This window comes from Pipistrellus kuhlii, unplaced genomic scaffold (genome assembly GCF_014108245.1).
Source record: "Pipistrellus kuhlii isolate mPipKuh1 unplaced genomic scaffold, mPipKuh1.p scaffold_m20_p_1, whole genome shotgun sequence".
Taxonomy (NCBI): domain Eukaryota; kingdom Metazoa; phylum Chordata; class Mammalia; order Chiroptera; family Vespertilionidae; genus Pipistrellus; species Pipistrellus kuhlii.
In genome coordinates this window covers 73,886,474-73,909,261 of record NW_023425404.1, presented here as the reverse complement: position 1 = coordinate 73,909,261, position 22,788 = coordinate 73,886,474, and the positions used below count along the sequence as shown (strand labels likewise).

The 22,788-nt window shown below is 38.8% G+C and overlaps 1 protein-coding gene across 13 annotated transcripts in view; it reads left to right on the top strand.

Annotated features, from left to right (window-relative positions):
- Positions 1 to 5,910: 5,910 nt before the first annotated feature.
- Positions 5,911 to 22,788, top strand: part of RALGAPA1 (Ral GTPase activating protein catalytic subunit alpha 1) — a 224,591-nt gene continuing 207,713 nt past the window's right edge. For 4 of the 13 annotated variants that reach the window (XM_045585379.1, XM_036451922.2, XM_036452055.2 and 1 more), the window contains exon 1: positions 5,913 to 6,433. In XM_045585379.1, the coding sequence (XP_045441335.1) occupies positions 6,328 to 6,433 (106 nt within the window). In that variant the 5' untranslated portion in view covers positions 5,913 to 6,327. Of the gene's footprint in view, positions 6,434 to 22,788 lie in introns of all 13 variants that reach the window. The other 9 variants (XM_036451938.2, XM_036451914.2, XM_036451956.2 and 6 more) reach the window with 4 other exon arrangements.

Genomic DNA, 22,788 nt, shown 5'->3' with positions numbered 1-22,788 from the left:
AATTCAGATGTAATTATAAAAATCATAATTGAAAACACAGTATTAATTTCTGAATTTCACAAAAACTTATCTTGATTTATTAATGAGAAAACTGATACTGTAAGGAATCAAATCCCTTGATTAATTTATTATTTTTCCAATATATCATAATGCTTCCTCAAAATAAGCCCTGTAACCTTGATGATACAAACATGTAGGCCATGCATGGAGGTACTAATTAGATTTTTGTAAACCTAAAAACAATTTTAGGGCTGTCATTGAAACAAGCTACAATTAAGCAAAGTATTGTTTTTAAACCTAATTTTGGCAAAAGTATTACAGCACCCTTCTTTGCTGTATTTTTAAATTTTTCTATGCTGATCAAATATTTTGGAAAGGGCTAGCACTATTGTTACCGTAGTTAGCTGGTTATTAATAGGAAGAAAACAAGGGAAGCCAGACATTGTTAAGCATGGTCAGCTGGGAACATTGAGCCTGTTTTGCTTCTCCAGGAAGCTCCAGTTTCACACACATTCCAGAGGATCCCAGCATTGCCCGGCCAAAGACCAACACCCTTCCCTTCTCCCACCTCTGGCTCTGGATTAAAGGGGAAGCGGGAGCAGATAATGACATTTGCAATATAAGTCAAAATGGCACAAAATGTTTGGCCATAGAGGCCTGTCAGTCTAACTTGAGAAAAAGATATTTGGCTCGGGGGTGGACCCCATCAGAAGCCTATGAAAACTTGGAAAGTTGATTGGTTATTTAGAAAAAGCTCCTGGTTAATCCCTGTCCTTTTCTCTCCCCCTATCTAATCCCCCCCCCCCCCCCCCCCCCCCCCCGCGGTCTGCATTCACCCAGGAAAACAGCCATGTAGGTCTAGTGGCCACCTGGGGCCTGCAGAAGATGCGCAGACCCCCAAGGAGTAAGATGAAGCACAGCTTCTGGAGACTGGCTTTTATTTTGGTCCTGCTGAAGACGTGGCTGGACTTCTTCCCATGGAGGGACAGAGGCCCTGGGACATTGGAAACCCAAGGGGCAGGGGCAGATTTCCCGAACAAATCCTGCCACAAGACCACAGTCTCCCATGCATGTGACCGGAAATGCTCTTTCTCCTGACCCATGGGAGAGCCTAGGACTGACCCACAGCACTGAGTGAGAACGCAGGAGGAAACAACCTCACAAACAAGCAGGCTCACTCCTAACGAAACTATTTTATAGAGGCGGGTTTCCAAGAACAACTCTAACTTGTACCATGCACAATTTCACTGACATTTTTCAGTTACCGCAGATTCTTTGGTTGACTACATCAGTGTTATAGGATATCAAATTTTTCTTTGCAGATGAAAAAGTGACAACATATCCATGTTAACATGGGGTACAAATAAGGAAAGGGGGATTTAAAAAATAATACAATAGAAAGGAAACCAAGATGAATTTTGTAGAAAATATATAGTTCTGCTTATAAGTCTTTTAGTTGTCAAGTTGTTTGCAACTAAAAAATTGGGATATGATATAGCAAACAGAGAAAATGTATGAAAGAAAACACATAAATAATATATAGAAATAATTCTTAGTAATAGAGTTAGGACACAATAAATTGCCCCAACTGTAGCCTCCAAGTTTATCTTTCTGTCTGTCTCTGGTGACCATAACTTATGCTAATTTTCATAGATAAATCATGGAAATGTTTAATAAAGACTATCATTCTTTTTCTTTTCCTTTTATCTTATTCTTTATATCCTTATTCTTTTCTCAACCATATACAACATTCTGATATGTTAAGACCCTAATATCAATTTAACACCCACCATTTAAATAGATCAGCATAACATTTTTTTTAAATTCCACCTCAAACTTTAAGGAAAGCATAAAACACGTTTCCCCATGAATCAAAGCCTATAAAGTAAAAGATTGGCTTTGCTTACATTTTGGTCCGCTCCTGTCTTTGTCCTCCTTCCAGCATCCTCTCTGCACTTCTGGTGTCCCCCGATAGGCAGATTACTGTTCCGGAATTGACAGCAAAAACAGCAGCTTTATTATATTTGCATAAACTCAGTAAGCATTTATTGAGTGCCTAGTATTTACTCATGCTTTCCCTGAAAATGTCTACTCATGCCTGGTGCCATTGGGAGGGCAGAGAAAGAGAGAAACAGATACAGATATATATAGAGGAAGACAGAAGGAGAGAAGGGGAAGGAGAGAAAGAGAGAGAGAGAAGACAATCCTCGGAGCCTTGAATTATGGAACATGAAACACACACACATACACACACATACACACACACACGCACACCTGTCCTTTTTTTTTTTTAAGTGGAAGGGAAATTTATTGAGGGATGGACAGATTCCCTGCAACAGTGGCTTGCCCTTATTTACAATAATTATAAAAAATATTTTTTGCCAATACCCCCCTTTAAAAAAATATTTCTATTGATTTTCAAGAGGAAGGGAGAGGGAAAGAGAGATAGTAACATCAATGATGAGAATCCCTGGTCAGCTGCCTCTTACACATCTCACACTGGGGATCCAGCCCCAAGCCCAGGCATGTGCCTCGACTAAATGGAATCAAACTGCAACCTCTTGGTTAACAGATCGATGCTCAACCACTGAACCACGCCAGTGGGACCCAAAAACTTGTCTTAAGGAGAGATTGCAGTCCAATACAATGGAGAGGAAGCATAGAAGGACCATAACCGAGTGTGGTGAATGTCATGTAAAGACAACAGGAAGCACTGCTGGAGGGCTTCAGGAGAGTGCTGCAATATTATTTACAAGCAATTTTGGTTTTTTGTTTTGCTTTTTTAAAATTTGTAATCTCTACTCAGCCTGGGAGAATATATTTAAAATGTGTAAATCAGGATTTTTCCTGTTGCAAGGGACTGAAACTGGAATTAGCAAAATAAGGACTTTTTTGGCCTGTGAAATAGAAAAGATCATGGTACTCAGGCAAGTTGGATTCAAATACCCAAAGAATGTTATCAAGGCTCAGTCTGTTCTTTCTAACTATCCCCTCTGTTCCTGGATTATTGCTTAATCCTCAGCAATTCCTTTCATATGCTGGTTCCTAGCAATTCCAAGCCATCATCTTGGAAAAAACGAGTTTCTCTTTTCCAATACTTGTAGGAGTAAGTTTTGTTGGACTGACCTGGTTATGTGCCCCGTCACTTGCTTTGCTCAGGGTGCCAGAAAGCTGAAGTCTAACTCGGACAGTGAAGCATGGTTTGTGTTTGTGTGTTTTTAACTCTTAAAATTTCATTAGAAAGGAATGGATGCTCAAATCCTGCTATGTTGTGGGGGTGGGGAGTAAATCGGCCAAGAGAGAAGAAGCCTTAAACTGATACTAATTTCTGGATTGACAAATGGTATTATCAATGAAGATATTTGGTGAAGAAGAAAGATAAGATTTGGGAAGAAGCAAGACAAAGACTACAAGTTTTGTGTATATATATATTACATTTGAGTAGTTTGTGGAATTTCTAAATGCGAGGTCCAATTAATATCTCAGAAAAGAGATCTGGGTTACAGACAGGGACACAAGTGTCTAAATCACCAAATAAATGATAGTCAGAATGGCTCTTCTATTATCAAAAGAACATATTTTATAATGTAAGCATAACAATTTAAATCTCAAAAAATACTTATTCTGTGCTATAGTAGGACATAAAGATAAATTATTATTATTATTATTATTATTATTTATATATTTTATTGATTTTTTTACAGAGGGGGATAGAGAGTTAGAAATATCAATGAGAAACACCCATCAGCTGCCTCCTGCACACTCCCCACAGGGGATGTGCATGCAACCAAGGTACATGCCCTTAACTGGAATCAAACCCGGGACCCTGGAGTCCACAGGCTGATGCTCTATCCACTGAGCCAAACCGGTTTCGGCAAAGTAAATGATTAATAAAGCCCTTGTTTTAAGGAGTTTCTGTTTCTATATGTCTTAATTTATTTTGTGAGTGTAAAATTGGTGCATTAGAATTTTTAATTTTCTTTAAAAATTTGTTTTTTAAATTCTAAAAGCCATTTATGCTTTTTGTAAAAAAAAGAAAAGAAACTAAGCAAACTATAAAGAAGAAAATGAAAATAACCTGCAATTATACTTTGTAGATATAATCACAATTTTAGAGTATTTAAAAATATTTTTTCTAACTGTAATTTATATGCATAATTTTTCCCAGCTTTGATAACATACATATTTTCAGTTTGGGTATCTGCTTTTTCACTTAACATTGTCTTGAGTAGTTTCCATGTCATTAAAAAGTTTCCATGTCAATAAAAGGTTTTCACATGTCATGGCTGTATAACATTCCACCTTTTGAATAATCATCTCCTTTCTGATTGACATTCATATTATTTCCAGTCTTTCAGTGTTGTTAATTATGCTTTAATTATACTTTGGTATGTAATTTTCCCATTTTATTTATTTATTTTTAGAATAGAGTTCTAAAAGTGGAACTAATGAATCAAGATATATAAATATTTTGTGTCATGATACATAATGACAATTTTTTTTTTAGAGAGAAAGGAAGGGGAAGATAGAGAAAAAGAGAGAGAGGAAGTGGGGGGGAGGAGAGAGAGAGCACAAATGATGTCCATTCGCGCATTTATTGGTTGACACTTGTGTGTGCCCTGACCAGGGATGGAACCCAAAACACTGGCATATTGGAAAAATGTTCCAACCCGGACAGGGCCATAACCCCAAATTTTAATTTCCAGTAAGTCTGTAGTAATTAATGCTTCTTCCCCGCAAGCAATAGAAGTGTCTGGTGTCACACTCACCATCAGTAAGATGGCTAATTTAAAAATCTTTATTAATCTCACTAATTAGTAAATATCCAAGTACTGAAATAATCCTCTCTCTGATTAGTAAAGATCTAATTTGAGTAAAAGCAGCCAGACTCCTCCCCACGCCTTAACCCGCTCCCCCCCCTTAACCCTCCAAAAAGAGTATGCTCTATGCTTACATTTATATAAAACTCTAAAAAATGCAAACTCTAAGTGAAAGAAAGCTCAGTGGTTGCCTGGGGGACCAGGGGTGTGGGAATGGGAGGAAGGGATAACAAAGGGGCAAAGGAAATTTTGAGGGAGTGATGCATAGTTTGTTCATTGTGGTGATGTTTTTATGGTTGTATGCAAACATTGAACTTACCAAACTGTACACTTTGAAAATATGTAGTTTATTGTATATCAATCACACCTTAATACAGCTTTTTAAAAATGGTTTTAAAATTTGTTTTAATTTGGTTTTTGAAATTGCTAATGAATGTGAATATTTTTCACATGTTTTCGTTATGTGTATACACTTTCGTGATTTTTTTCCCCCATGTTCTCTACTAATTCTTCTACCTGTGCCTTAATTTCCTCCTGGATTTGGGTACTCTTTACATACTAGAAAAACTCAACCTAAAGTTCTCCATATTTGTTTGCCCTGTAATTTTTCTGGTAACAGCGTAACTTATTTGTACAAGATAATTTTAATCGAGAAGATGTACTAGAAACCCTACAAATCTTTACACTACAGCAAGTTGTTAATCATCGCTTTGCAAAACAAACAAAAATCACTTAAAATTCAAATTAGTAAATGAAGGGGCGTTATAACAGTCTTCAGCATTGGCACCTCAACTGTATCGCACACGTCTGCTTTGATATTTTGGAGCTATTTTCACAGTAGAGATGAAGGACCTTTGTAAACAAAAAAAGTACATGATACTCTTCTGGGAGTTTGCTTCACACAACGCACGCAGGAGTTACCTTCTCTGCCTCTCTTGGGCTTCTCCTTTGCCTGCTTACCCAGGAAAGCCAAGGGGAGGGGATCATGCCACGGGTGATCTCACGTTGGCATGACGTCAAGAAGCCTTGACGTCAGACGTCAGAAGACGGTTGCCACGGGGACCCTCTCCACTTGACGGCAGAGTCGTGAAATCCCCTGCGCTCGGTTCTTTTCGGCTCCTGCAGGATCCAGGCTGCTACAGACGCTCTCGCCTTAAGGGGGCCTCCGGGAGAGGGGAGAGCGCCGCCGACGCCAGCGCCCCACCCCCGCCGCCGGTCCCGGGCCGGCCGCGGCGGCGAGCGGCGGCCACAGGAAGCGGGCGGCGGCGGCGGCGGCGGCGGCGGCCTCCCCGGGTCCCCCGGCTCCGCGCCCGCCCGGAGCAGCGGTCCGCCATATTGGGGCCGGAGCGAAGGCGGCGGCGGCCCGGCCGCGGTCTGGGAGGAGTCGGCTGCTCCGGGGCCGCCAGGCCGGGGAGTGAATGAGTCTCTGGCGCTAGTGTCCTCCCCGCCCACTCGCTCCGCTCTCCGCCGCCGGGCCCGGGCCGCGAGGGGGGCCCGAGGCGGCAGCATGTTCTCCAAGAAGCCGCACGGGGACGTGAAGAAATCCACGCAGAAGGTGCTGGACACCAAGAAGGACGCGCTGACCCGGCTCAAGCACCTGCGATGCGTCATCGGTGAGGAGCGAGGGGCGGCGGCGGCCCGCCCGCCTCCGGGGACCGGGGACTCCCCAGGGAGCCCGGCCCGGCGCGGAGCGGCGCCGGCGGGGGCCGGGAGGGCGGTTAATTTGGGGAAGAGAAAACTTGGCGCTTGTCAGACACTAATTGCCGGTAACACAGGGTTATCTAATTTTGAGTGAATAATCCCAGGTCTTTTTTTTTTTTTTTTAACTAGCGTTATCTTAAAACAGATCTTTCTCAGGCTTTGGGTGGACGAGGTGCCGTGGATAATGAATGGTGTTTATAGGATGTGTTTGCCTGATAGATGACTCCCGCCGTCCCTGCCCAAGTGAAAATAATCCTCCCTGGGACAGCTTAGACCTGGACGTGTGGTGTTCAAGTTTCTGGCCTCATGAGGGCCAGGAGGAGGCAGTGGCACCTTTTTTGGGAAAGTGGGTGGTTCCCCAAAAAGCCTGTGGGAAGGAGCCCCGCCCTCGGTAATGCACCTGGCTCAGCGCTCCTGCCCCGTGGAGAGAAGTAGGATTAATCACAGCAGACCAGGCAGTTTACGGCTTCCTTTGCCCCTGGAGGTTACATGGAATCTACTTTTATTAAGAATTTTTTTTTATCGTCTGTGTCCCTCTACTCAGTAGTACTGTTTTGCTGGCAGACCAAAGAGTGCTGCATTTTGGATATAGTGTTAGAGGAATCTTGGATAGTGGGTCATTTCGTAGACTCACAGGGCTGTAATAGTATTTATGGACTTATCTGGCTCAGTAATTGGATCTTTTTGATGAAATTTGAGGTGAAAAGGAAAGTTAGCTTGCCCGAGTTAATACAGAGTTAATGCCAGAATGGAATTTTGAACCCAAATGTATGAATGAGCCCTGGCTTAGAATTTGTCTCAAGCTTTCTTCCTAATGAGTTTATTCCGTGATTTAAGTCCCTTATTTGAGGTGCCTGTTTCTCTACCATACCGAACCGTACCATACACATCACATCACATCACATCACACTGCCAGGATACCACCAGTAACACCTAACATGTGTAGAGTGGTTCACTGTTTTCAAAATGATTTCACATAACTTATAATTAATCCTCACAATGACCGTACAGCTAGATATTATCCTCCATTGTTTACTAATGAGAAAGCTGATGTCAGGTGGCCATCCAGGTACTAGAGGGCAGAGCCAGAAATGGAGCCCAGATTTCATATCTCCAGTATGTTTTTTACTTTTCCTACATTTATGACAGCACATCTTTATCGTAAGTAGGATGTGGAATAGAAAGAAAACAATTAAATACTGTTTAATGGTATAAAAAAGAAGCCCAGCTTTCAAGAAAATATAAATTTCCTAAATGTAGTTGAGACTGTGATCTTTTAATTTATGGTCTTCATTCCACTTGAGAACTAACTCATTGAAGAAAACATTTGGCTGAGAGAATGAGAAAAAGAAAGAATGTGTGAGTGTAAGAGACGTATCACAGATAATGGAAGTTTGAAGTTGAAGACTTCATGGAATTTGACACCTACTTGGGATAAACTGTAGGTTGAGTAATGAGTGGCAGAACTATAAAGTTGAATATCAGTGGAGTATTGACGTTTCCTAAATTAAGCCATACTTTTTTAATATTACAGTGAAGGAATGGCTCATATATACTTTTCTGACAGAAATTTCTTCCATGACCGAGGAGACAAGATCTAAATTAAGTGGTCACACATATCGCACATTTTGTATGGCTTGGTTTCCTTGGTTTGGAAACAAAACAATAATTAAAAAAAAAAAAATCCTTTTACCTTTTAGTGACTTATGGGCTTTTTTTTTTTTTTTTTTTTTTTTAAAGTAGAACATATACCGTATAAAAACGTTTAAAATATCCTTAAGAACCTTCAAATAGAGAACATTGTGATTTCAGATCCCCTGCCCTCTGTGTTGAGGAAGTTCATGTTTGGAAACATTTTTGCTGTCAAAACTTGGGGGAGGTGCTTCCAGCATCTAGTGGGTAGCAGGAATGTTGAAAAAACAAAAAACAAAAACCTTACAATGCACAGGAAAATCTCTCACAATAATAATCTAGCTCTAGATGTCAATGGTGCTGAGGTTTAGAAACCTTGTCAAAATATAGTGCATAGAAGAGACACTTGAGACCCTTTTTTGGAAACAGGTACAAGTTTCACATAAAGTAATTGAGTATTGCCAGTTACACAGGATTTTGATTTTGATTTGGTTTCATCAGAACTATATTTTTTTAACCCTTAGATTGAACTGCCATTTATTTAAGGTACTTATATAATTCAGACGAGATCGGGCGTGTTCAGGGTGGTATGGCCGTAGTAGATACTTATATAATTCAGTGGACCCAAATATATAACATTTAAACATCCAGTGTAAACTTTTTTCAGGCATGGGTTCCCACTATAGGACAATTCCAGCTGAATTTATAGAACTTGACTCTGAAAATACTGCTAGATATTTGATATGTAGGAATTGGAAGTTAAGAGTTATTTTTTAAAGAATTAAAACCTTGTCTAGTTTCAAAAGTTTTGTGTTTTCCTCTTATCTCCCCAACCCCCCCTTTTTTATGTATATAACTGATAACTTTAAGTAATTACACTAAGTTAGCACATGTAATGCCTGACATGTAGTGACTAAATATTAATTTTCATCATCTATGGCAAAGTAACAATTCAGCCTTCTAGATTTAAAAAGAAAAAGATGAGTTCTTGTTTAGCTAATATATTGATTATTGTTGGGCCATTCTTTCTAATAATTTTATTGAGGTATAATTGACAATACAATAAATTGCACATATTTTTAAAGCGTATAATTGTGTAATTTTTGGCCATCATGACAATTAAGATCAGGAACATATCCAGACAATTAGAATAGTAACTCCCCAAAGTTTACTTTTTCTCTTTTGGAATCCCTTACTTCCATCCCTACTTGCACCTACTCTCTTCCCTGGTCTGTCACTGACCTGCTGTCACCGTAGAGTAGTTTGTATTGTGTGTGTGTGTGTGTGTGTGTGTGTAATGTGGAATTATGTGGAATTATACAATATTTATTTTTTGTGTAATTTCCTTTATTCAGTTTATTCTTTTGAAATTCAACAGTATTGTTGTTGAGTATGTCAATAGCACATAGCTTTTATTGCTGAGTAGTATTCCATTGTATAAATGTGCCACAGCTTGATTACCCATTCACCTGTTGATGGACATGTGGGTTTTCAGCTTCAGCTATTGCAGATAAAGCTCCTTTGAGGTATACCTGTATAGCACATTTTTTTTTTCTCTTAGATAAATACTTAGGAGTGGAATGGCTGGAATCATGTGGCAGTTATTTAATTTTTTAAAGAAACTGCCATACTGTTTTTTACCATTTTACGTTCTCATTGAAACGGGCGGTTCGTGGTGCAAACTTCTCGTGGGTCCTTATCCGACAAAATTGAAGAATAAATTCGAGAACTAAAAGATTTTTAAAATAAAAATGTAGAAGTTTATTGGAAGCATATACAAACTCCATCTGGGCAGGGGTGTCCCCAAAGAGGATGCCCTGAGAAGGAGTCCCCAAATGGGAAAAGCCTGTTTTCTCTCTCTAGTGGGAAAAATCTAGTAGTAAATCTAAAAAATCTGTAAATCTCTTTGTCTCTGGCTTTATAAAGACTGTAGTTCTTTGTCTGAACTTGACCCTTTCTAATTGGACCCTTCCTTAATTTAGGACCCCTGTACTTTCCTCATTGGTTATTTTGTTACTTAGTATTAGTTTCAAAGTCTTGGAGCTATTTCTGCCCTTCACATATGCATCTTATCTGTTCAGGTTGGAGTTGCTTTTAATCTCCCTGATAGCTCTCGCAGCTGATCAGGTCAAGGCTGCTTTTAATTGCTCAGGCCAGAAATGCCTCCATCTTCCCTGGACCCCCTCTTCCTGTCTGTCTAAGCTAGCTAGCTAATTTTCTCCACAAGTCACCAACCCCACTTATTGCCGGTCCTCTTAATTTCAGCCACTAAGAAGTATGTAGTGGTTATAATTAGTATTTCCCTGATATCTAATAACATTGAGCTTCTTTTCATGTGCTTATTTATCACTGTATAATTTCTTTGATGAAGTGGCTGCTCAAATCTTTTACCTGTTTTTAAATTGTTTGTTTTCTTATTCAGGTGTGAAAATTCTTTGTATTCTGGATAAAAGTATTTTATCAGATTTCTCCCCCAACTTTGAATTGTCTTAATTTTCTTAACATTTTCTTTGAAAGAGGAGGAATTCTTAATTTTAAGTCCATATAATCAAACTTTTCTTAGTTTTTTTTCAAATATATTTTATTGATTTCTTACAGAGAGGTCACAAAGATTTTCATTTTATGATTTCTTTTAGCAGATTTTTAATTTTAGGATTATATTTCGGTCTGTGATCCTTCTTTAGTTAACTTTGTAAATATGCTTGAAATATGAGTTGAAGTTTATTTTTTTGCACATGGATATCCTATTGTTACAGCACCGTCTTACCATTGAATTGCCTTTGTAGTTTTTCCAAAACTCAGTTCACATTTATGTGTGGACCTATTTTTGGACTCCTTTTTTGTTCTTGTGATCTATTTGTGTTATTGCTAGTACCACAGTGTTTTTTAAAATTTATTGTAATTTGATAGTACATCTTGAAATCAGGTAGTGTTGACCGTCCAACTTCACTCTTCCTTTTCAAGGGTTTTTTCTGGGGGTGGGCAGTATGCCAAGTAACTTACATTTACATATGAATTTTAAGGTGTAGCTTGTCAATTTCTAAAATAAATAAGATAAATTTTCCTGCTGGGATTTTGATTGGGATTATGGTGAATCTATAGATCAATTTGGGAAAAGTTTAAAATATTGAAATCTCTGATTCATGAACAAGGTATGTTTCTCCATTTATATAGGGCTTCTTTAACTTCTCTAGCAATGTTTTGTAGTTTTTAATGTACAGGTCTTTTTGTTACGTATTCCTAAATATTTTCTACTTTTGATGGTCTTGTAAATGACATCTTTATATTTGTTTCTGATTGTTGCTAGTGTAAAGAAATACAATTGATTTTTGTATATTGAGCCTTATATCTTTTTAAAAACTTAAATTTATTGGGGTGACATTGATTAATAAGGTTATGTAGGTTTCAAGTATATATTTCTATGATACATGATCTGTATATTTTTTTTATCCCACGTTATACCTTCAATATAAGATTACAATGCTGGTATTATTACCACCAGTTATGACTGCTGGCTCCTAACTGCTCGCCTGCCTGCCTTCCCGATTGCCCCTAACTGCTTCTGCCTACTAGCCTGATCACCCCCTAACCACTCCCCTGCTAGCCTGATTGATGCCTATCTGCTCCCCTTCAGACCAAGTCATCGCTAACTGCCCTCCCTGAAGGCCTGGTCACCCCTAACTGCCCTCCCCTGCAGGCCTGGTCACACCTAACTGCCCTCTCCTGCAGGGCTGGTCTCTCCCAACTGCTCTCCTCTGCAGGTCTGGTCCCCCAAAGTGCTCTCCCCTGCAGGCCTGGGTCCCCCTCAACTGCCCTTTCCTGCAGGCTTGATTGCTCCCAACTGCCCTCCCCTGCAGGCCTGGTCCCTCCCAACTGCCCTCCCCTGCTGGCCATCTTGTGTTGGAGTGATGGTCAATTTGCATATTATTATTAGTTAGGATTAGTTCTATTACCTTTTTGTAGATTCCATTGGATTTTTTTATTTTATTTTATTTTTTTAAATATATTTTATTGATTTTTTACAGAGAGGAAGAGAGAGGGATAGAGAGTTAGAAACATCGATGAGAGAGTCATCGATCAGCTGCCTCTTGCACACCCCCTACTGGGGATGTGCCCACAAGCAAGGTACATGCCCTTGACCGGAATCGAACCCAGGACCTTTCAGTCTGCAGGCTGATGCTCTATCCACTGAGCCAAACCGGTGCCGGCTCCATTGGATTTTTTACATAGACAATCTCGCTTGTGAATAAATACTGTTTTGCTTCTTCCTTTCTAATTTTTCCTTTTATTTCTTTTTATTGTCTTGAACTCACTAGAACCTCTAGTAAAGTGTAGAATAGAAGTGGTGAGATTGGATATCCTTGTCTTGTTTTTTGTCTTGCAATCATTTTTTCCCCCCATACAATATGATAACTGTAGGTTTTTCATAGATAGCCTTTGTCATGTTGAAAAAGTTTCATTCCATTCCTAGTTTGCTGAAACTTTTCATCAAGAATGGATGTTAAATATGTCAAATAGTTTTCTTCTTTTGTTGAGGTGGAAAGATCTTTCTTTTCATTTGTTAATATGATGTATTATAGTCATTGATTTTCAAATGTTTACACAACTCTGCAATCTTGGGAGTAAGCTCAATGGTCCTGTGTGTATTGTCATGCTATATAATAAAAGCCTAATATGCTAAGTGTCTGATGTCCGTTCAACCAATCAAAGTATAATATGCTAATGATATGCTAAGGCCTCTCAATTGCTTGCTATGATATACGCTGACCACCAGAGGGCAGACACTCCAATTGGTAGGTTAGCTTGCTGCTGGGTTCTGGCAGATTGGGACTGAGTGAGATGGGCTGGACATGCCCTGGAGATCTCCTGCATCCCTTGTTGGCCCCACTGGTGCACCAGTGGTGTCCCTCAGCCTGGCTTGCACCCTCTCACAATCCGGGACCCCAGGGGATGTCAGAGAGGTAGTTTCAGCCCAATCCTGCAGGCCAGGCCGAGGGAACCCACTGGAGCAAGAATTCGTGCACCGGGCCTCTAGTATTTATATGTTGTTGCATTTGATATGCTAAAATTTTGTTTATTGTTTATGTATTTATATTCATGAGAGATACTAGTCTGTAATTTTCCTGTGACTTTTTTGTTTGTTTGTTTTGATACCAGGTAATGCTAGCCTTGGAATATTAGGTCTAGTAATAATTAATGTCGTTTTCTAATACTTTTAAAAATCGAATTTAAACAATACAACAAAATTTAATCAACAATATAGTTGCCGCTGTTTTCTACTACTTGTGCCCAACGCTCAGGAAGCATTTTAATCCCTCTGTTGTAAAATTCTTGTGATTTTGATGCAAAAAATTCGGTCAATGCATTTTTGAGGCATTCTTCATTATTAAATTTTTTTCCAAGAAGAAAGTTTTGCAAAGAACGAAACAAATGGTAATCGGAAGGGGCGATATCAGGAGAATAGGCAGGTTGAGGGAGAACTTCCCATTCCAACTGGCGCAGTTTTTCAGCAGTGATTCTTGCAGTATGCGGTTGTGTGTTATTGTGGTGAAGAATTACGCCCGTCCGATTAATCAGCGCGGGTTCTTTTTCTCTTAAAGCTTGGGCTAACCTTTCCAATTGGGCACTATACACTGCACTTGTAATGGTTTGGGTAGATGGTAAAAGTTCATAATGAAGAATTCCTTTAAAATTCCACCAAACACACAACATCACTTTTTTCGCATGCAAGTCAGGTTTTGGCGTGGGCTGCGGAGCCTCATTATTGTCCAACCATTGAGGCCGCCTTTTCAAATTAACATACAGTACCCGTTTTTCATCTCTGGTCACAATTTGCTCTAAAAACGGCAAACGGTTTTGACGAGAGAGGAGCGAACTGCAAATTGTGACTCTTTGATTACGGTTGTTGTCGGTCAACTCATGAGGAACCCATTTTCCAAACTTTTGGACTTTGCCAAGTGCACGCAATTGATTGGAAACTGTTTTTTGTGAACAATTTAAAGTTGTCGCAAGCTCTTGTTGAGTAATTTGAGGATTTTGCACCAAAAGAGCTTGAAGAGCTTCTTGATCAAAATTGGACACACGGCCTCCACCACTCTTGTCATCTAACGAAAAATTTCCCTCGCGAAATTTCTCAAACCAACGCTGGCATTTTCTGGCGCTAACTGCATCTTGACCAAGAGCACTACAGATGTTTTTTGCAGCCTCACTTGCTTTTCTTCCTAATTGGAACTTGTAAAGCATGCAGTGCCGAATATGCTCTTCATCCGCCATCTTCTTAGCCCTAGTTTTGCAACAAAAACCAAACCAAACACGAACTTTTTCAAGCAAAACTTGTTAATTGCACTTCACACGTTCTGTAGATACCACGTGTTTGAAGGTTATGTCAATACAAGTCAACGCCAAGCAAGACTTTAAACGAATGTTAAAAAACGATATTAATTATTACTAGACCTGATATAAGTGTTCTTTTTTTAAATTAAAAAAAAAAATTTAAATATATTTTATTGATTTTTTACAGAGAGGAAGGGAGAGAGATAGAGAGCTAGAAACGTCGATGAGAGAGAAACATTGACCAGCTGCCTCTTGCACACCCTCCACCAGGGATGTGTCCGCAACCAATGTACATGCCCTTGACCGGAATTGAACCTGGGACCTTTCACTCTGCAGACTGACGCTCTACCACTGAGCCAAACCAGTTTCGGCTTAAATTAAATTTTTATTGTTGAAATTATTACATATGTTCTCTTTCTCCTCCTCTCCAACTCCCCATTGACCACTTTAAAAATATATATATTTTATTGTTTTTTACAGAGAGGAAGGGAAAGAGAGAGCTGGAAACATCGATGAGTGAGAGACACCGACCAGCTGCCTCCTGCACACCTCCTACTGGGGATGTGCCCACAACCAAGGTACATGCCCTTGTCTGGAATCAAACCTGGGACCTTTCAGTCCCGCAGGCCAACGCTCTATCCCCAAACTGGTTTCAGTTCCATTGACCACTTCTAACCCTCTGCCTCCACATTTCCCATTCCTCCCCTCACCTCCTCCCCAACCCCAGGCCTTCACCACTCTGTAGTCTGTGTCCATGGATTATGCATATATGCATACAAGTTCTCTGATCACTTTCCACCCACCATCCCTCCCTCGCCTTTCCTCTGAAATTTGCAGTCTGTCCTATGCTTCTATGTCTCTGGATCTGTTTTGTTCATCACTTTATTTTGTCCATTAGAGTACACATATGAGTGAGATCATGTGATACTTGTCTTTCTCTATTGGCATATTTTGCTTAGCATAATACTCTCCAGTTCTGACTATGCTATTTCAAAGAGTAAGAGGATTTTTTTTTTATTGCTGCATAGTATTCCATGGTATAAATGTACCACATTTTTTTATCCACCCATCTACTGATGGGCACTTAGGCTATTTACAGATCTTAGCTATTGTAAATTAGGCTGCTATGAACATAGGGGTGCATACCTTCTTTCTTTTCCTTTTTAAAAAAAAATATATATTTTGATTGATTTCATAGAGGAAGGGAGAAACATCAATGATGAGAGAAAATCATTGATTGCCTCCTGTGCCCCACAGTGGGAGCCCAATAAGGGCTCTAGCCTGACCAGGAATCAAACTATGACCTCCTGGTTCATAGATTTATGCTCAACCACTGAGCCAAGCCCTGCTGGTTATACCTGGTTATACCTTCTTTCTGATTGGTGTTTCAGGTTTCTTAGAGTGTAGTTTTAGAACTGAGATCACTTGGTCAAATGGCAGTTCCATATTTAATTTTTTGAGAAAACTTCATATTGTTTTTCATAATGGTTACAGTAGTCTACGTTACCATTTAAGGTTATTATTGATATGTACTTAATGATTGGCATTTTAATTTTGTATGCCCATGTTTCTCTTTTTTTCTTCTCATTACAGCAATCCCTTTAGCCTTTCTTACACTGCTGGTTTGGTGGTGATAAATTCATTTAACCTTTTTTTTTTTTTAAATCAATGAAGCTCTTTATTTTACCATCTATTTTGAATGATATCCTACCTGGATACAGTAATCTTGGTTTCAGATCTTTGCTTTTCATTACCTAGAGTACTTCATGCCAGTCCCTCTGCCTGTTGAGTTTCTGATGAGAAATCAGGTGTCAGCCTTATGTGGAAACTCCTTTGTAGTTAACAGTTTGTTTTTCTCTTGTTGCCTTTAAGATTATCTCCTTGTCTTTACTTTTTGGCATTTTAATTATGATGTGTCTGGGCATGGGCCTGTTTGGGTTCTTCTTGCTTAAGACTCTCTGTGTCTTTGTACTTGTGTGACTTTTTCTTTCACCAGGTTGGGGAAGTTTTCTGCCATTATTTATTCAAATGTTCTCTAGTCTTTGCTCATTTTCTTCTTCTCTGGTACACCTATTGTGTGACTATTGTTACATATCATGTCCTACAGTTCCCTTAAGCTGTCCTCCTATTTTTAAATTGTTTTTCTTTTGATTCTCTGATTGCGTTATTTTTTTTCTATTATATTGTCTGATTCACTGATCTTTCCTTGGCTTCCCCTAATCTGCTGTGAATTCCTTCTACTGTGTTCTTTATTAGTGCTATGTCATTCTTCATAGTTACTCAATGCTGTTGAGTGTCTTGATCATCATTGTTCTGAACTCTATGTCTGATATGTTTTTTATCTCCATTTCATTTATCTCTCCTTCTGGAGAATTAATTCTCTTGTTCTTTCATTTGGGGGTTGTTGTTTTTTAAGTTTTTTTTTAAATATATATTTATTGATTTCAGAGAGGAAGGAAGAGGGAGAGAGAGATAGAAACATCAATGGTGACAGAGAATCATTGATCAGCTGCCTTCTGCACATCCCACAGTGGGATTGAGCCTGCAACCAGGGCATGTGCCCTTGACTGGAATCAAATCTGGGACTCTTCAGTTCGCAGGCCAGTGCTCCATCTACTGAGCCAAAGTTGGTTTTTTTTGTTTTGTTTTTTTTTTACTCCATTTTGGCTGCCTGTTTGGGTTTGTGACTGTGTATAAGATAGATATGCTATACCTCCCAATCTCTAGTGCAGGACAGTGTTAAATGCTGATTCTGACTAGGCAAAGACTCAATGCCTCCAAGTACTCCCTCTGCCTACAGATTGATAGGATTTGTCTTGAATAGCCCTCAGGTAGTTGTCCACAGTGTGGTAAGATTTTTTTTTTCAACAGAATGGGGCAGTTGCTTTTGTCTGGGGGCTAGTTGTTTTCAATCTTTTTTTAACTTTACCAAAATTTTTTCTTACTTTTTATTGGGAAAAACTTAAAACACTTAAAATTGTTTAAAAGAATAGAGCCACAATGTTTGACATTTCCCTTCTCTCTCCTCTCTCCAACCCACACAGACACAAACTGATGCATACACATTTTCAAAATAAGTTGTCAATATGACATCATTATCCCTAAATACAGGCAATCCATGTAACTAAATCGCCATCTCCCTTTTATTTATAAAAAAATAAAGTTCCGTCATTTTGACATATGTACATTTGAACTTATGTGTTGTTTTTTTTTTAAATTATTATTTATTTACCACAAGTAAAGGTCAGGAATTGTTATCTATAAATTTTTTTTTGCTGTTTCACTTCATTACTCCTGTGTATGTGCTCCATGTGAGTGACGTAGGTGCTTATGTAGGTGGGGTCCGACTTATGGTGAAAATCACACTATGTTGCAGCGCAGGAACGGGTCACCAACGGAACCCAAGGACCTACTGTACTTCAACATGAGTCTCTTAAGAATGGCAATTTCCTAGATAACCACAATGTCACTATCATACCTAAAAAATTAAAAAAGTATTCTTCGATCACAACTAATATACAAGACAAACTTTTCCAACAGTCCCCGAAGACTTTCTATGCAGTTTCCCCCCGGATCTAATCAAGATTTAGAGAGTCTAGAAAATCTACCACCTTAACTTCTGCTTGGTTTTGATTGATGACATTTTCTTTTGAAGAGTCCTGGGTGGGTGCCCTACAGAAAGTTGTACATTCTTTGTTTGCCTGATTGCTTTCTAATGGTATCCTTAAACTTTAAGTTTGTATTTCCCTTAAAATGAAAGTTAGGCTTGGAGGCTTGATTAAATGTGAGTCAAACATTTTTTTTGTGTGAGAATACTTCAGAGACATCTAATGAGGAGGTTCATATGTTGGGTCTTCTCAGTACTAATTATCTAAGGGTGATTGATGACTCGGTTGGGAACGTGTCAGTCTCTTAATGGCCCTCAGAAACTCCACAAGGTGGGGAAAGGAGTTTTCTAATAGGGTGGGCCAACTGTCTTCCCTCTTCCCAAAAACCCGGATAGCAAAGGTCTCCCTGGGAATGATGTCCTCAGCATGGGAAACTGGGGTGTCTGCCTTCTGAGCTCTAACCCAAGAGCCCCAACCCTGGCTTCTGCTCACATGGCTCCAGTCCACCCTGCCCTCCCTTTGCCAGAATACAAGATGAGTGCCTGCACACGAAATTTTGTGTGTTGGCCCTTTAAGAGGGTTTCTGCATTTACAGCTATCTCCTTGTCAGACAGCAACCCTGCTGCATTTCATAGCCATATGTTATGTGGGCACCTTTCTTAGTTCTGATGCTCTCTGCTGGGGGCCCCAGCTAGGGGCTTAGAGCTCAGAGCTCTCAGTGGTAAACCCACTCAGCTGAGATATCTCTCCGAAACTTCTGCTGCTGTCTGAGGGAGTTCAGCCAGCCCTTTTAAACCTCCATCCTGCCTACCACGCTCCATGCAGTCTCCATTTTCCGTCCTTGGTTATTGGTTCTTTCCTGCTAGTCTTCAGTTGATTATTCAGATGGATTGGTTTCTTTGTTTATTTTTGTATTTTAGTTGAATTTCCATTTTGGTCCTTAGAACATGTCTGTATGGCATACCCTTACTCCATCAACGTCTTTAATCCCCTGTGTTTTTTTAAAAAGTTTTTTCTGGTGCCGAAGTCGGTTTGGCTCAGTGGTAGAGCGTCGGTCTGCGGACTGAAAGGTCCCAGGTTCGATTCCGGTCAAGGGCATGTACCTTGGTTGCGGGCACATCCCCGGTAGGGGGTGTGCAAGAGGCAGCTGGCCAATGTTTCTCTCTCATCAACATTTCTAGCGCACTCTCTCTCTCTCCCTCCCTCCCTCCCTCCCTCCCTCCCTCCCTCCCTCCCTCCCTCTCTCTCTCTCTCTCCCTCCCTCCCTCCCTCCCTCTCTGTTAAAAATCAATAAAATATATTTTAAAAAATAAATAAAAAATAAATTTTTTTCTGGAAGTGTTCATGTAGAGTTGGTATTATTTTTCCTTAAGTGTTTGTAATAATTCACCATTTTTTAGTTGGATTGTTTGTTATTTTGCTATAAAGTTGTATGAGTTCTTTATATATTGTGGACATTAACTCTGTATTAGATATATGATTTGTAAATATTTTCTCTTATTCAATTGTTTGCCTTTTCATGTTGTTGCTGTTCTTTTTTTCCTGTGCTTTTAAAATTTCATGTAATCCCACTTGTTTGTTTATTGCTTTTGTTGCTTTGCTTTGTTTTTCAGATTAAAAAAAAATCATCACCAAAGCTAATGTCAAGAAGTTTGCCACCTATTTTTTTCTTTTAGGAGTTTTTATGATTTCAGGTCTTACATTCAAGTCTTTAATTCACTTTCAGTTAATTTTTGTATATGGTATAAGATAGGGGCCTAGTTTTTTTCTTTTGCATGTGGATATCCAGTTTTCCCAACCTTATTTATTGATGAGACGGTCTGTCCTCTTTCTGTTGTGTATTCTTGCTCCTTTGTTATAAATTGATTGGCCGTTTATGCATAGATTTTTGTCTGGGCTCTCTATTCTGTTCTCTTTATACCAATTTGTTTATGCCAATATTATGTTGCTTTGATTACTATAGTTTTGTAATACGGTTTGAATCAGAGAGTGTTATACTTCCCCCTTTGTTCTTTCTCAAGATTGCATTGTTATTTGGGCTCTTTTGTGGTCTCACACAAATTTTAGAATTGTTTTTACCTATTTCTGTGAAAAATGCCATTGTTGAGAGTTTTTATTAGGAATAGATGTTAAATTTTGTGAAATGCTTTTTCTGTACCTATTAAGATGATCTTAGGATTTTTATTTTTCATTTTGTAAATTTGTTAAATTGATTCATTTGTGGATTTTAAACCATCCTTGTATGCCTGGAATCAATGCCACCTAGTCATGTAGTATAATATCACCCAGTAGACACCGCTGTGCATACTACTTCCATACTTTTAAGATTTTTCTCTTCATTACCAGTTTTTAGCAATGTGTGCTGGGTATAGTTTTTAGCAATGTGTAGTTTTACAAATATTTGTATAGTTTGTATAGTTTTACAAATATTTTTTTGGGTGGAGTTTATTGAACTTATTAGATTGTGGGTTTATAGTTTTCAAAAAGTTTACGAAAATTTTAGTCATTTCCCCGTACTTAGTTCGCCCACCTCTTTTTGAAATTTATGAGTGCTTTAGTAACTATAATATTAGATTAGGTTATTGGAAAGTATTATTAGAATTGGAAAGTCTCATGGCAGGAAAACAACTGACATTCTTTTAATTTTTTTCTTCTCTGTTTTATCTTGGATAGTTTCTATTTCTCTGTCTTCAAGTCACTACTCTTTTCTTTTGCTATATGCAGTCAGCCAGTTTATTTTTCATCTCAGACATTATAGTTTTCATCTAGTTCATTTTGTGTATGTTAAATTATACTTATATAGACATATAAATATATGTCTATATAAATATATACACACACACACACACACACACACACACACACAAGTCATATAGACATATGGACAAGTTATATTGTCCATATGTCTATAATTGAAACTTTGCGGCCTGGAGTGGTTGCCCCCACCCTGATCTGGTACACCCGGGCCGACCAGGGCTGCAGAAACTTGGCTTCCTGCTCTCTGCAGCTCCGTGGCTGCTGCCATTTCTGTTGGAATTTATTTACTTTCTATAATTGAAACTTTGTACCCTTGAATGGAGGCCTGGGCCCACCAGGGTGTGTGGAAAGCTTGGCTTCATCCATTGCCAGGGAAACCTAAGCCTCCCTCCTGCTCTCTTCATGGTTGCAGCCATCTTGGATGGTGTTAATATACATACTCACTCTGATTGGCTGGTGGACGTGGCTTGTGAGTGTAGTGGAGTGATGGTTAATTTCCATATTACTCTTTTATTAGATAGGATAGGACTGAATAAAATGTGAAATAGCACAGTTGTGATAAGCAACTGAATACCTACTACTTACAGAAATTAAACATTATCAGATTTCAGAGATGAGCTGATTACAGCTGTAGGCATTGAATTTGGTTCTTAGATTTCCTAGCAGCTAAAGTGAAATTTGAAACATGTTGGGTTTCATGTTTTTCAGTGTCTTAGTAAAGATAGCATGCTTTTTGTTGTTAAAACACTTTTTCTTGATTCTGATTCCCATCATAATTTGTGTGTATATATGTTCTTTTAGAAGCACTTTTGTGATAGAAATAGAACTTGGAGAAAACAGAGAAATAGGTGATTAGTATGTTTGCCAGATCTATTCTTTCCAAAATAAAATGCCTACACAATCTAAATGTGTGTTTTTCCCCCCTTCTATTTATATAAATGGTATCACCAACCTCCAGGTTACTTTTTCATCTTTTACAACATTCAACATTGATAGAAAACAGTAAATGAATGTTAGGGTGTCCTACAGATACCTCAAACTCCAAGTATCCCAATATAAATTTATCTTTGTCTAATACATTGCCCTCTTTAGCTTCTTGTTACCCCACTCAGCTACTTTACATTTTAGTGTCATTGAACCAGAAATCACTTTCTGAGATGCCTATGCATTTGCTAATAATATTACTGTACCATAATCCCTACTCCTTAGTCTTACACCTGAAAGCTTCTAATCTTCCTTTCCTATCTATAAGTAGGTATAGGTGGTGTTTTTTTCCCCCTGCATTGTACATATTTACTTCTAGTGATTTGTCTATTTTATTATAATTAACTAGAGGCCCGGTGCACAGGGGGGGTACGGGGTCGTCTAAAATGAATATATTGTATGTATACCCTTTGAAACCACTATTTTTATTTCTTAATATTCTGAGAATATAAGTGAATATGTTTGTAGGATCTATGCACTGTTTTTTAGAATAGTGAAAAAATTTGAACCAATTTAAATACTTATTATTATGGATTGACTTCAGAATTTTAAGTATATTCTTTTTTTTTTTTTTTTTTTTTTTTTTAAAGTATATTCTTATAGCTGAGTATTATGATTCTCAGGATTTCTTTTGTTTGGGATTCTTTATGCTTCCTGGACTTGTAAGTCTATTTTTTTCACCAGGTGGGGGAAGTTTTCTGTCATTATTTCTTCAAATAGGTTTTCATTATCTTGTTCTCACTCTTATTTTGGCACTCCCATAATTCAGATGTTGGTACGCTTGAAGTTGTCCCAGAGGTCTTGATTGTTGTTGGTATCACTGGGAGGAATTGATCTCCTGGCCAATTGGCTTGCAGGATCAGCTGTGTATATGAAGGGAGAACTTCTGTGCTGGAGACACCCTTATGGGGCAGAACTTGCTTCAGTGGGGCTTTGGTGCTCACTGAGTCTGA